Source organism: Leptonychotes weddellii, chromosome 7, assembly GCF_054177405.1.
Source record: "Leptonychotes weddellii isolate Sample4059 chromosome 7, ASM5417740v2, whole genome shotgun sequence".
Classification (NCBI taxonomy): domain Eukaryota; kingdom Metazoa; phylum Chordata; class Mammalia; order Carnivora; family Phocidae; genus Leptonychotes; species Leptonychotes weddellii.
In genome coordinates, this window is record NC_138375.1 from 105,092,060 (window position 1) to 105,107,704 (window position 15,645).

The following is a 15,645-nucleotide window of genomic DNA, read 5'->3' on the forward strand; positions in this document are numbered from 1 at the left end:
AAAAAAAAAAAAAATAGAAAAATGGTTAAAATGGGAAATTTCATGGTACATGTATTTCACCTCAATAAAATTTTAAAAACAAAAGAAAAGATCAAGCAGTTGTACACTTCCCTGAGTAGAGATGGAAGGGCCTGTTTTTATCATGGGCAAAGCCACTTCTTGGTAAAGGATTCTGACGTCGATATGAGGCCCAGAAGAAAGGGAAAGCAGCGTCCCTCGTTTGGGTGGTCTTCGAAAATGCTAGGGTCTGTACTGTGGGTAAGTGGCTCGTCACCTTTCACATCAGGAGGGAGGCTTCCTGGGGCTGGGCGTTGGGGAAGAACTAGGACAAGAGGGACCCCAGGAAGATGTCCAGTGGGGCAACATGACCTTGTAACTCTAAGAAGAGTGATGCCCAATTTTCACTGTCCAGTTACAAAATTTCCTTTCCTTCCAGGATACTGAACCTCTTGTTTATTGAGCCCTATACTGTATAAAGGCACTGTTGGGGTACCATGAAGACACTGGTGGGTACGACCTGGGCTTCCCCCACAAGGAGCCTTCATTTTAGTGGGATAGAAAAAGAAACACAAATAAACACATAATATTTGTAAATTATATTAATGTCACAAAGGAATTAAAAATTGGGGCTGAGAAAGAGTGCGGTAGCTGAGACCTTGTGTTTGGCAAATGGCGTTTAGGGTATAAAGGACAATAGGAAACCCCCTATGTCAAGATCTGAGAGTAGAATATTGAAGGAAAAGGGAAGAGCGAAGGTCCTAGGGAAGGACGAAGCCTGTAGTTAGTGAGGGTCAGATACATATAAGGTCGTGTAGTTGGAGGGTCTTGAGCTAGGGCAAGAATGATCAAGTACAAGGGCGGCTGGGGAAGGGAGATGGACCAGGTAGAGCGTGGTAGGCACGGTGAAAAGTTATTCACAAACTGCTGTCATCATTGAAACTTTAGAATACTTATAATAAGGATGATCTCTCAGGCTTGGCTACATTTGGGGGCTGTCCATGGAAGAGCCTGCATGGGCAAGTTCTACAGGTGCACAGCAGGGAGCAAGCCTGGAGAAGCCAGCTGGTTACGATGCCAAGGACAGATCATTAGGAGAAAGGTGGTTGAAGTGAGAAGCAATAGGCACAATGGGTTTGTGCCACGGCAAAGCCTCCCTTGGAAGGCTGTAGAAAATACTTGAGGACGGGCAGCAGGCCCAAAGCCCGTTCTATGAACAACAGCATGTGGACTTGGATAAATTGACTGTGAAAGTATATAGTGTCCCTAGAGGACTAGAGACATGAAGGACATTGAGAATATTTATTTGTTTGCAGAGCTACCAATTGGAGTGTCTTCCAGGAAATTGTAAGATTTGAAATGAGAGCTTGAAGAGGGCAATAACTGAATGAAGTTCATGGCAGAGCCAGAGTCCCCCGTGAAATGTTCCTGCTCTGCTAGGAACCCCAGCGCTGCCCAGGCCTGCCATTTCAGAAGCCTGGGTGTTCAGTGACTCTGTGCCTTCACAAAACAGCAACATGGGTTGCTAAGCAGCCCTCCCACCAGAAGCTCTCGAACCAAGGGCGTCAGGAAGAGTCCCGTGACCCTGGGTCTGGTGGGCACCTGCTTACCTGGGAGGAATCACATTTCCTCCTCTCTTTCTCCTTCTTTGCCAGACGTTTCTTTTTCTTGTGAAGAGGTTTGGACTCCAGAATCATTTCTTCGAGTTCGAAGGTGGGGTCGCAATTCAGCCTGCCTTTCTGCAAGAAAGACCAGTTGGCTCAGTCCTTTGATTCTGGGTCATTCTACAAATACACCAGACCTAATACCAGGAATAGCACCTAGTTTTGACGGAGCTGTTCAAGAATAAGCAGCTGCGATTCCTACTCTGTTTTAGATAATTTATGGCCGGCATTGTTTTTCATACTCTCGATTTTATATTTTGTTTGTTTTCTAAACTCCCCGCGAGCCCTCAGTGAGTGAGAAAGGAAATCAAACTCCAGTTGTTTTTCTAAAGTTTGAACTTGTGAATTCTGTTTCTCAAAGTGTGTTGTAACGATTATATATGTAGATCCCAATCACCTGAGTTGTTGGCCCAGCTGCCCAGTTCCCCGGCCAGACCTTCAGAGTCAGTGATTCTGAACAGAGGCTGAGGAAACTACATTTTTAACAAGCTTCCCAGATGATTCGGATGGACGGTAAAGTCAGACAACTCATACATAGAGCCTCTCCTGAGGCAGGGTGGCTGGCTAATGGCTGTGGTGTGTGCATAGGAGGAAGAGTGGACGCAACAGGAGGTGTGTGTAGATCTTCACAGTGTCATGCATCCATCAGCCAAGGTACATGCTGCCCCTACAGGACTCTGCAACACGGCCAGGTAAGACCTACACCTACCTTCTTGGTGATCCATAAGAGAGCAACTCCCCAACAGAATTCCACCACACTGCCTACTCATGTCTCCTACTGTGCTCTTTCACCAACCCACCCACCAGTGTGGCTCCCTCTGTTTGCACAGGACGGATCACACCCCACAAGCCCTCGGAATGCGCCTTCCTTGGGCTGAACCACAGAAAACTATGAACGGACTCAATTGTACCCTTTAGGAGTTCATTATTCTGCCCGTCTATCTGATACTGAATGTGTAGACTCAGACTGGCAGAGGGAAGCTAGAGGCCTCCCTTGGGTCCCTTGGCCGAAGCTTCTGGACTCTAGCTTTTACCAGCGGTCTGCAGGAGGCCACAGATGTCCCCTAGCCAGGTATTCACCCAGTGGGAATGATTTCCCTTTGGCTGTTTAGTCCTTATGAATGTAGCTCTGTGGCAGTGAACCACTAAAGGAAGAGGGGTGAGTGGTAAAAAAAAAAAACCCAATATTTTCAATGCTGTGACTCACAGAACTCCTGGAAACAGATTTCTACATCTTTGAAATCTGAGAAAACACTGTTCCTCAATGAGCAGATTCTGGGGAATGACTATTTGGAGGACCAGGGCTTGCTTCCAGTAGAAGCATACCACAAAAAGTGATTAGGAGCTAGAACTCCAGATGCTGATAGACCTGGACGAAAATCCCACTTGGCCACTTGCTAGCCACGTGACCTTTGGTGGCCCATTTACCCGGTGTGTGCCTCCATTGTCTCATCTGTGAGACAGGGATTGGGCTGTCTTACAACACTGGTGGGGTTATCTAATGAGACCGTGTTTGCAACTGAATGAGAGTTACTATGGGTTTTTTAGGATTGACTCACATTAGGAATAAAGCCTGGAATGAGCCTCTTCTGCAAAACCGCATCCCAGTTCATGTCATTCATATATGGGAAGTTCTGAACATCAGACAAGTGAGAAAATCGTTGGTCTGGATTAGGCTCAAGTAGCTGCCAATGGAATACAAACATCAAGATCATAATCAAGGTCAAAGTGGGGCAAAAAAAATCATACAGATTCCCTCTAAAAGTTTTCAGGTGTGGGTCTGAAGAAAACAAGGTAGAGTTCCCCTTCCCTAATCCTATCAAATAATAAAGATAATACATACATAAATAATGTGATAATGCACGGATAGCATGAGCTGTAAATAGGTTTTTGCAGTGTGGTGAGTGAAAATAGATTGTCCTATTGAGTCAAACATACCTTTGATTCCCGACTCCCTTACTTTATTAACTATGGGCAAGTTTGTCCTCTAAACCTTAGTTTGCCCTCTATAAAAAGGGGATAATAGCCTATTTCGTATGGTTGTAGCTAGGAATAAATGAGGCCATGTATATAAAGTACCTAAGAGAAGGTCTGTCCTTATTAGGTGGTGAATGCTCATGTGTTTTTACAAAAGAAATTAATTTCCTACTAAAAGTTTTAGCTGCTCATACAATTAATCAAAATATATTGGATGTGACACAGATAAGATGTAACCAAGATTACTGCTACAGTTTGGGGTTTTGCTAAGTGTGATTAAAGATCCCCCCCCCCCCCCGTAACTGCTCCACAGTCAATATCACATCAGTCCTGTTGGTCAAATGGGAAATGTCAGTTCTGCTTGAGAACACTCCTGGAGACTATAGCTGTGGATCATCGGAGTGTAATTTTGGGGTGAGGAGGGCTATCTTGAAATTGAGGACAATTTGCTTATGGAAAATGACCCCTCCCTTCTTCATCTTTGACATTATCAATATCCCTATTCCAAAACAGGGAACTTGACCCCAAAGGCAGGAGGCACAGGTGTGAACCCTAGGCCCTCAAAGCTCTTGTCCTTCACCAGCCACAACCTGTGCGATTTTCCCTCTTCAAAGAAAACCAAGTGCATCCTGTGGGGCTCCTCATTCTTACCTCCATATAATCATTCCGTGCATACTACTGAGCTGCTGCTACAATTGCCATTAATCTTTTCCATGAACACGGGCACCCTGAAAATCTGATGGACACTATGGACCTCGTTTATTCAAATACCAGATTTTACCACCTGTCAGGCTCTGTGCTAGGTGCCAAGGTAGCATGGTGAAGAAGCCTGATGTGGTCCCTCCTCATAGGCCTTAGAAGACAGTAATCATTAGCCCAAGAATCACACACATATAATGCATAAGTGCAAATTAAAAAAAAAAATAGTATGAAGGAAAGATAGTGTTATGTGAGCTTACAACAGAAGAAAGCTTCCTGAGGAAGTGATATTTAAGCTGAGATCTAAAGCTGTGCTTCTCAAACTATCTACGTAGAAGGGCCAATTTTTTTCTGTTTAATTTCCTGCCCGGTGAGATCAGTATGTACCATGTACAACTTGTGATTTGAGTTAATACCCTGTTCAGTAAGATGAGTCCACTGACCATGTACTTAGAGGCATCAGCAGTATCACATTGCTATAACAGTTTCTAAATGCTTCTCTCAATTTCTATACTTCTCATGGACCTGTAGGGAACAATGCATGGACTTGAACCAGTAAGTGAATCCCACTGAGTAGTGTTGATCTAAAGGAGGGAGCTGGAGGAGCTGGGGATGGGGGTACTGTTCCAAGCAGAGTGTGTGCAAAGGCCCTGTGGTAAGAGATAGACAAATGATGGTGAGGAAGGAGAAGAAAAGAAGAAGAGAAAAAAGTCTATGTGTAGTCAAAAGGGGAACAAAAGTCCAAAATAAAGCTTGAGTGGTAGTCAGAACCTTTATACCATACAGATTATTTTGATCTTTATTCTGAGAACGATGAGAAGACAATAAATTTTGCTTTGAACAGATCAGTATGGGGCAGAGGGGAGAACTGAATGGAGTGTGTAAAAATGTCCAGGACAAACCAGTTATAAGGGAAGACCTGATGGTAATAGGACTAGGGAGATGGCAGTAGAGATAGAGAGAAGTGACAGAGTCAAGAGATATTTACAAAATCAGGTTACTTGGCCATGAATTGGATATGGGGATGATGAGTGACTTCTGGTTTCTGGCTTCCATAACTGGATGAATGGAGGGGCCGCTCACTGAGAAAGGGAACATCACAGCAAGTCCAGGAAATAGCGATCAGGAACTCCATTTTGGATACACTGAGTTTGACATGGCTCAACAAGAGGACACGTCTTGCCTTAATGGAGCCACGTGTTTGCAAGCTGTTAGGTGCAAAGCCCACTCTAGAAATGTGTATTATCGTGGCTGCCGCCAATATTATAAACTAACTTCTCACCCCAAACCAGAGGGCATGTTTCTTTTTACCACTTCCTTTTGTCATGCAGTCCTCCTTCTTACCTTCTTAAGTAGTGACACCATTTCCTGTGACCAGGCAGAGGGGTAAGTCACAATAGCTGTCTCAAACATGTGTGCAATTTCCTTGCTGGAGGTGCTGGAGCGAATATGGTATGGTCTCTTGAGGGCGAGAAAAAGGAAGAGTCTTCATTTTTACAGAGTAAAGAAAATATTTTCCTTTGCCCATGTTCCCAAGCTGAATTTTCAACCAGTAAAATCTCAGTATCATTTTCTGATCCCTTCCAGCTGATTGTTGTTTTCATATGCAAATGTGGTCTACTGTTGCCAGATCTTTTATTTAAAAAAAAAAGACACCAGAAATCTCTAGTTTCCTGTGAAATCTCAGAATTTTTAAAAACTTAGTAAGTCCATTGGGCCAAATGAAACATTTCTAAATGTACACTAAATCCACCTCTGAGATACCAATCTGGGACTGTTTTGTAAGGCAGCTTACGTACGTATTTACATAGAACATGGGACAAGTGCTCAGTAAATGAAACTTAAAAAAAAAATTGTTACTTAAATGTTGATTATAAAGAGATCCAGAGTTTTACTCCACCTCTTTGTGCTTTTTGAATCGGTAATAAGTTCAGGATAGAATGTTACCCAGAAAACTTTAACTCCAGTCCAAAATGCTATGAGTTGCTAGTTCTGTGGAGTGGGGTGGAGAACTTTATGATGAGGTATAGTATTTTTACCTCTGAGAGAACCAAGTTCTTTTATAGTTTTAACTTTGGGGAAAAGAAAACAATGGTTTTGTTATATTTTTCACAGCTGTCCACTAGAGAGCAGCCTTTACCTATATTAATTTCTCTATTTCATAAACTAGATTTAGGGGTTTTTATCTTTTGTGTGAACTGTGAGCTACTTAGGGCCAGAGATCATCCCCTACTCATATTTGTGTCCACTGGACCTAGCACCTACTAGGTGCTCATTACATGTTTGTCGAATGAACACAATTTCCATATTAGATTAAGCAACAATGAATGGGACAGTTAATATGGATATGTACATTCATCAAGTGCCTGGCCCTTTCAAGAACTTAACAAATGACTGTGGACTGATGGAATAAATTGGGAGAGATGGAAGAATTTAATATTCTTCCTGTTGTAAATTAGTATTAAAAGGTAATGTAATTATAGATGGCTAATAGACACAGAAAAATATGCTCACCATCACTCATCATCAGGGAAATACAAATCAAAACCACAATGAGATATCACCTCACACCTGTCAGAATGGCTAAAATTAACAACACAGGAAACAACAGGGTGTTGGCGAGGATGTAGAGAAGGGGAACCCTCTTATACTGTTGGTGGGAATGCAAACTGGTGCAGCCACTCTGGAAAATACTATGGAAGTTCCCCAAAAAGCTAAAAATAGAATTACCTACAATCCTGCAATTGCATTACTGGGTATTTACCCAAAGGATACAAAAATACTAATTTGAATGGATACATGCACCCTGATGTTCATAGCAGCATTATCAACATAGCCAAATTATGGAAACTGCCCAAATGTCCATTGACTGATGAATGGATAAAGAAGAAGTGATATATATATATCACTTCATATATATACACACACACACACACACATATATATACGAATATTACTCAGCCATCAAAAAGGAATGAAATCTTGCCATTTGCAAAGATGTGGATGGAGCTAGAAGAGTATTATGCTAAGCAAAATAAGTCAGAGATAGACAAATATCATATGATTTCACTCATGTGTGGAATTTAAGAAAAACAAACGAACATGAGGGTGTGGGGGGAAGAGGCAAACTGAGAGACAAGTTCTTAACTATAGAGAACAAAGTGATGGTTACCAGAGGAGAGGTGGGCAGGGAGACAGGCTAAATGGGTGATGGGCATTAAGGAGGACACCTGTCATGACGAGTCCTGGGTGTTGCATGTAAATGATGAATCACTGAATTCTATACCTGAAACTAATATTACACTGTTAACTAATGGACTTTCAAGAAAAGCCTGGGGGAAGCAAAGGTAATGTGATTAAGATCTTGAGGCAAAAAAGGATTTGAGTGTTAAATTGAGGCACTCGATTGGTATTTGTTCCTTCATCTGTCCTTTATCTGTAAAATAAACCACCACATGAGATTGTTGGAAAAATTAAATGACATAATACATGTAAAATTCTCCAAAGAGCAGCTAACACATATTACACACAATGCAGGAGAGAGATTTGTATTATTCGTGAACACAGGCTAGGAAGGGTGGATATAAATGTGAGTAGTGAACAGCAAGATAAGTCATCAATAAAGGTGATGTGAAGAAAGGCTTAACTCTACACATGGTATGTTAATGTCAAGTTAGTTGGGGAACCACCAAGTGCTAGGAGTTGACTCCCTAAAAGGGAGACTGGCCAAACTTTATTTTTTTATGCAAGGTCTAAACATACATATCTCCTGCATATTTTCTTCCCACAAGACTGAATAAAGGACTGTAGATAATTGATCTGTCTCAGTAACAATAGAGCGGAGATAACCTGTATAACTTAGTCTCAGAAAGGAAGTGCTGGGTACCTTATCACCATGATCAACGCTTATGGAGTGTTTACTAGCCAAAGGCACCGTGGGTCACTGCATGGGATTCACTCCATGTTTATACCCTTAAGAGTTGGGGCAGGTTGGGCACGCTTCAGCTTCCAGGGTTATATATGTATGGACATACACTTTTTTCTTTCTTCTAATTTCCTTCTTCATTTCATTGCTGCTTCTAAACATACTGTTCCTCACTAAAAACATAAAAGGATTTGATAAATGAATAAATTAACTGATAAATGCCACGGACAACTAACTTAAGTGTACTTTTTCCTTTTACTTTAGAAGGCCATGTGACTGAACTTAATATTTTTTAAAAAATCCTCATGATCTGTCAACTTATTAAAAATAGTCAAATTGCCTTTGTTTTATACAATAACTTATCTTTCTCATTCTAAAACTTAAAATTTTTTTTTTAAAGATTTTTATTTATTTATTTGAGAGAGAATGAGAGGGAGAGCACATGAGAGGGGGGAGGGTCAGAGGGAGGAGGAGACTCCCTGCCGAGCAGGGAGCCCGATGCGGGACTCGATCCCAGGACTCCAGGATCATGACCTGAGCCGAAGGCAGTCGCTTAACCAACTGAGCCACCCAGGCGTCCCATCTCGTTCTAAAACTTTGAATCCATGTTAATTCATCAAGTACGAGAACTGCATATTTATTCATTTGCCAAATGTTTACTGAATGCCCATGATGTCCCAGCACCTCTGTTGGATACTGGGGATACAAGAATAAGACAGACATGATTTCCACACTGGTGGAGACTGTCAGAAACCATAACTATTTATATAGACTCTGCACACACACATACATACACCCCTAAATCAACAGAATGCATGCTATAAAGAAATTACAGAGTGCAGTGACAGGGTATATCAAACAATTCTTACCCAGCATATAAAATAAGAGCAAGAATATAAAGAATGAATAAGGTGGAAAAAGTAAAACATTAGATGGGAGAAAATGAGGTGTTGTGCTTATGGTCTTATTTCAGGAGTACAAGAGCAAAAGAGTTGCAGCCAAGGATATATAATTAGTGCAAAACTATGCGTGTACCTATTGGAAGCTGACACTTAAGGATAACCCAAGGCTAGAAAAGACGGACTTTGCCTTTACAATGCAGACAAAGCAGGCTAATAGCTAGGGGGACCATTCATCAAGATTGCAGTGAAGTTCAGAAACCACAGAGATGTCAAGCATGTTTGTCTTTGAGGCATATATTGGTCTATAAATGAGAATTTGTAAATGTGGAGGAGATCATGGTTTAGCGCCCGTCCTCTGTGGTTTCGTTGTGTTGATAGTTGTAATTAAATGTGATTAGCTAGGTTTTGAAACCTAATTACCTACAGCCCACTTGGTGATTCTTTGCTAGAATGTGGCAGAATTGATATAGTGCCTTGTCCCCCAATTCATTCAATACACACTTGGTATGTTTCTATTTAAAGTTAAATACTGGGGATGATACTGAACTGTATAAGGCACACGCTTCACCTTGATGAATTTATAATCTAATAATATAGAAGAGATTATGTAAAATTTGATATACCTTGAAAAACTCACAAGGATAATACTTTACAAAATGGATTTAAATTCAATAATCTGTTAGTACCCTTTCTTCACCTCCCCCCACCCCAAAAATAGAAAGAAAAAAAAAAAACCTGACAATGTTAATACATCACATCACAGAGAACTACCATAGAGATAAAACCGTATGGGAGGGGGAAAAATATTTTCTGGGCAAAATTCTTCCTAGGCATTTTCTTAGTTTAAGAAATGCCTTCTTTAAAAGGAAGCCACTCTAATTTGCCCCCCAAACTCAGAACCCAGGAGCCAAATGACAGAGCCAAATGAATCCAACAAGACAGGGCATGAAGGTGTTGTATTAATAATTCACACTCACATTGGGGAACTATGTCGAAGTTAGAATCCTGTACTGTGACTGCAAAGTGCTTTTCTTTAAACAAACAAATATATTTCCACAAGATATTTAGTGAGGTGCCCTGATCTTCCCTCTCCAGGAGTTTATAATACTCATATTATTCATTTAATTTTACCTACAGTTAATGTTAACTCACATGCTTGGATCCATATGTAGGAGAGTGAATATGTGCCCAAATCCCAAGTATCACATGGCATAGTGCTTTCACCTTGCAAACAAACTGCTTGATTTTAGGAAAAAAAAAAAAAAATCCATTCTTTCATTCTAAAAATGAAACTTGCTGGAAGAGTAACCAAAGAGAAACCCAATTCCAGCATACCCGGCCTCTCAAGAGTTCATATGCCGTCACTCCGAGGGACCACCAGTCCACAGCAAAGGAATAGCCTGCTTCTCTTCTGGAGTTGAACATCTCAGGCGCTGAAAATACAGAAAAGTGTGGTCCGTTTTACAGCCTAGGACATTAACAAATCTCTGCTCCCAACGTGTTCCTCCTAAGGCACATTACCAGGGTAAATAAAAGGAATAAACACTGCTGTGGGTGTTTATCAGCCCTTGCTAGATTGCTTGCAACAGGCAAAAATGGCTAGTTTTCTCGTCTCAGTGGCTTCATTCATCAGCCAACACACAGGCATGCACAGGCCTTGATGGGCAAATTCTCCTCTTATTTATATCCCGTAACTATTAAAAATTGGATCCCGTAAGGCCTCAAATGTTCAGCGGACCCTAAAATCAGGAAGGCTGGGAAGATGTTATTTGTTGCCTTGATTTGAAAGGTTTGTGCTAAAGGACTGAAATGTGTATTCCTGCTGCAAACAGCACTTAGAATTTGGTGCAAGGTATATTGGATTGGCTCTCCATGTCAGTCATCTAGAAGCATTTACAGCCTACTATTGGTGGTGAGGGAGAGAGAAGGAGGGAGTGGGCACTCTGCGAAATAGAAGCTTTCACATCAGGTGGAGAAACTTACACTTTGTAACATAGTCATTTGAAAGGACTCCAAGGGAAGGCAAAACTACAGTCAGTTTTGACCCCAATGGTGACCCCTAGTTATGCCTTTTCTAAGCACTTCGATGCCCTGTGCACCTTCTTCATACTCTTCCAAGAATATACCTAGCTCGTGAGGGGTAAAGCACAAAGCAAGGGCGGTGTGCTCACCACTACACTTCTAGCATCTAACATTGAACCTGGCATTTAGGGCCACTCAACAGAAATGTGTTGACTAAATAAACAACAAGGAGTCAAGTCAACAAGCAAGGGTGGCAGTTATTAGCTCTGGAGCCACACCGTCTGGGGTCAGAACCTGCCTTTACCACTTATTCTGACCTTGAACAAGTCAGCTGCCGAAGCTTGAGAATCCTCATCAGCAAAGTCAAAATAAGAAGATCTTTAGAGAGGTGAGACATTAAATGAGATAATGCATGCGCAAATCTCAGCTCCATGCTTGGCCCCTAGGAAGTGCTCCAAAAACTAGTCACAGTTCTGGAGAGGCAAACATTCATAGGAATGCGAATTTTACTTGTCAACAGCTATCCACAGTTGACCCAAGCCTCTGGGACTAAGGCGCTGGCTCTGGACAAAAGAAACTGGCATGACGTGAGGCCTGCACATGGTCTTGACCTAGCTAGGGTACTCAAGTCCCAAGTAAAATCCTGCAGACGCCATCCAATCCGAGGTAGAATGTTGACATCCTGATGCCCAGGACTGACCCTGAAGATAAGAGCCTCATTCCCCAGTGATTTCATCTCCCCCACATCACTGCCTCCTATCTTTAAGTCACAGCTCCCCATCAGTTTGGGAGATAATGGCCCTGACCCCACGGTACCCCCTAGACTGGATGGAAATGGGCTTTATTTCCACTTTCCCTTACCAGTACCCTGGGTGACAGGTGACAGGCATCTCATTTAGAGAGACAGCGGAGAAGTCTGAGGGAGGAACAGGCCATTGTGCTAGGAGAATGCCTCACATCTGGGTGTTTTCAATTTGACAGTATTGTGAACAATGCTGTCATGAACGCTCCTAAAAGTCCACACATCTATAGGTTATGTTCCTGGAAGGGGAGCTGTTGGGGATACGATGTGCGTCTTCACACATTCTGGATAATGCCCAACTATTTACCCCAGTGGTAGTACCAATTAACACGGTGACCAGCAGGGTATCAGAGTTGCTTTGCTCAGCCTCCTTACCTACGCTTGGTGTTAATTTGCCTTTTGAATTCTGCCAATCTAGTAAGTGTGTATTGAGCTTTCATTGTGGTTTAAATAGACATTCTCCTGGTTATTAATAAGCTTGACCACATTTTAATGTGTCTATTGGCTATTTGGATTTCCATCACTTGGTTTTTCAGGTTTTACAAAACCTAGACAGAAGATTTTTTTTTTTAAGATTTTATTCATTTTTAGAGAGAGAGCGAGGGGACAGGCAGAGGGGGAGGGAGAGGGACAAGTAGAATCCTTGTTGAGCATGGAGCCTGATGTGGGGCTCGATCTCATGACCCTGAGATCCTGACCTGAAATGAAACCAAGAGTCAGATGCTTAACTGACTGAGTCACCCAGATGCCCCAAGATAGTAGATTCTTGGTCAAGAAATAAAGAAAGGGCCTCAAACCTAATCCATAATTGTGATGCAATAGAAATAATTAATGAAATTTACAAAAAAATATTCTAAATTTCATCTACCCCCAAAATCTGTGAATAATAAAGGTTTTCTGAAAAAGAATAAAGACATAGACTTGCATCTCATGTATTAAATTATATTATAAAGCTGTAATAAGATTTGAAGACCCACAGCATGTAGATGCTGGTATATAAGGATATTTAGTTTATGATGAAGATATTGTAAATCAACATAGAAAAGGTCTTATTTGATATGTCATCTCGAAACAATTATTTAATGATCTAACAAAAAATAAAGTCAGATCCTTATGACATATCTTCAGTCAAGATTATATGTAACTGGAATAAGGAAAGAAATGAAACTATAACAGTATTAAAAACATTAGGTAACCATATCCAAAATCTGGAGATAAGAAGGTCTTACTAAGAATAGTATCAAAGGTAGAAATTATAAGGGTGCCTGGGTGGTGCATTTGGTTGAGGGACTGACTTTGGTTTCAGCTCAGGTAAGGTAGGATCTCAGGGTCATTGGACTGGACCCCTCCTCAGGCTCCGCGCTCTGCGTGGAGTCTGCTTGGAACTCTCTCTCCTTCTCCTTCTGCCCCTCCCCTCCTTGCATGCTCACTCTCTCTCCCTCTCTCAAATAAGTAAATAAATCTTAAAAAAAATAAATAATAGGGCGCCTGGGTGGCTCAGTTGGTTAAGCGACTGCCTTCGGCTCAGGTCATGATCCTGGAGTTCCGGGATCGAGTCCCGCATCGGGCTCCCTGCTCAGCAGGGAGTCTGCTTCTCCCTCTGACCCTCCTCCCTCTCATGCTCTCTGTCTCTCATTCTCTCTCTCAAATAAATAAGTAAAATCTTTAAAAAAAAAAAAATAAATAAAATAAAAAAATAAAAAAAATAAAATAAAATAAAAAAATAAAAAATAAATAAAAAAAATAAATAATAAAAAAGGTAGAAGCTATATAAAAGACTAATGGTGTGATGATGTTAAAAAAATAGTTCATTACATAAAAATGTCATAAGAACAACAGCAAACTAAAAGGTAGGAAATCATATTTATAATGATTCACTATAATCATATGATACACTATATATTCTGAATATATAAGGCTCCAGATACACTATAATATCCTGAATATATAAGGCCCCAGAATTTTTTATATAGTCAATAAGAAATAGGATAAAAATATTAACACCCTAATAGAAAATGAGCAAAGAATATGCACAGTTTACAAAAGAAGTCAGAGAATTTCAGTATTAGTATCATGAGGGACCATTTTAAATGATCTTTTCAGGAAGATTAAAGATATTCATTGTGCAGCCCTGCTGAGAATGCAGGGAACTGAATATTCTCAGACACTTTCAGAATAAATGAGCAGAAATCAATGTGAACCTTCAGGAGGAAAATGCACTAACACATAAATATCCACTGACCAGGAATTCTTTGAATGGGACTTCATCACAAAGATAAACAAGTTGCAGGACCTATTTCTGCTAACAGGAGTTTCATTACAAATTTATTTATGTTTCAAAATGAGAAACAACCTAACATTCAACAATACAGAATTGGTTCAATTTGATGCAGTCCTCTAATTCTGGAGCACACGATCATTAAAAATGATAGTTCTATACACGGGCATGGGAAAAGAAGCAGAGTATCATTTGCCAAGACCCAGGCTCTGGAGTCAGAGAGAAACGAGGTGCAATTCTGGCTGAGGCAGGTTACACCTGGAGCCTGGAGACAAGAGAGGTCGCCCAGCATAGCAGAGCGTTCGGGCTCTGACCCTCACAGCGGTATCCCTTCCTCCACAGGGGGCAAAGTGCTTCATTTCTCAATTTGTGCATTTCAAGTGGGAATAACAATAGTGTTGGCCTCACGGAAGTTTTGGTTTCAACGATGTCATACATGCACTTAGAACAGTGCTTGGCACTTAGGAAGAGCTCAGCATTGGCCATTGTTTCTTCATCATCATCACCATCATCATCACCACGAGTGCCACGGCTCGAGATGTTTTCAGATGTGGGTTTAACTTTGTGCTCCACCAGTTACTCGCTGTGTGATTATGAGCTTCTTTCACAGGGTTGCTTTGAGAATTTCATGGCCTAATAAATGCTAAAAGCTTAGCAAAGTGTTCAGGCCAGGATAACTGCTCATTGTATGATGTCTATTGTTATTATATTATAAAGTGAAAATTTAGGTTACAAAAATTCAGGATGATCCAACTTTAAAAAAAAAATGTGTGTGTGTGCACAGGAAAAAAAAAAGTCTGGAAGGAAACCATAAATATCTACAAGGGGAGAAATTAATTTAACTTCTTTTTGCTTATCAGCATTTTACATGTTTTCCATAGTGAATTTGCTTTGTTTTTAATTGGGAAGAGAAAAATGTTTTCATTGGTTAAGCTCTAAGTGATCTGGATTATAATCACACAGAGGTAGGAGGGAGGGCGGGGAAGGAGGGGAGGGAGTAGGGAGCTGAAAGGAAGGTGGGTTCAGAACCAGGAGAAACCGCTGTATAACGAACGTGCTCAGCACCTCATCTTAGTAGATGTCATATATTCCTATCATCGTCAGTATTTCGTCCTTGTTTTCTTTCTTCTTAGAATATTTTTTTCTTTTTGGGGCACCTGGGTGGCTCCCTCAGTTAAGCATCAACTCTTGGTTTCGGCTCAGGTCACGTTCTCAGGGTCCTGAGAACGAGCCCTGTGTCAGGCTCCGCACTCAGCGGGGAGTCGAACTTGGGACTGTTCCTCCCTCCCCCTCCCCCCTCCCTCCCTCCCCCCTCCCTCCCCCCTCCCCCCACTCACGCACCTGCAGGTGCACTGCACAGGTGCTCTCTGAAATAAATA

The 15,645-nt window shown here is 41.3% G+C and overlaps 1 protein-coding gene across 1 annotated transcript in view; it reads right to left on the reverse strand.

Annotated features, from left to right (window-relative positions):
- The window catches only part of STK32A (serine/threonine kinase 32A), a 116,376-nt gene that overhangs the window by 16,184 nt on the left and 84,547 nt on the right, over nt 1–15,645 (reverse strand). The window contains exons 8-11 of the mRNA XM_081826886.1: nt 10,500–10,597; nt 5,682–5,798; nt 3,221–3,346; nt 1,608–1,736 (exon numbers count right to left, since the gene is read on the reverse strand). Coding sequence (XP_081683012.1) covers nt 1,608–1,736; nt 3,221–3,346; nt 5,682–5,798; nt 10,500–10,597 — 470 coding nt within the window. The remainder of the gene's footprint in view (nt 1–1,607; nt 1,737–3,220; nt 3,347–5,681; nt 5,799–10,499; nt 10,598–15,645) is intronic.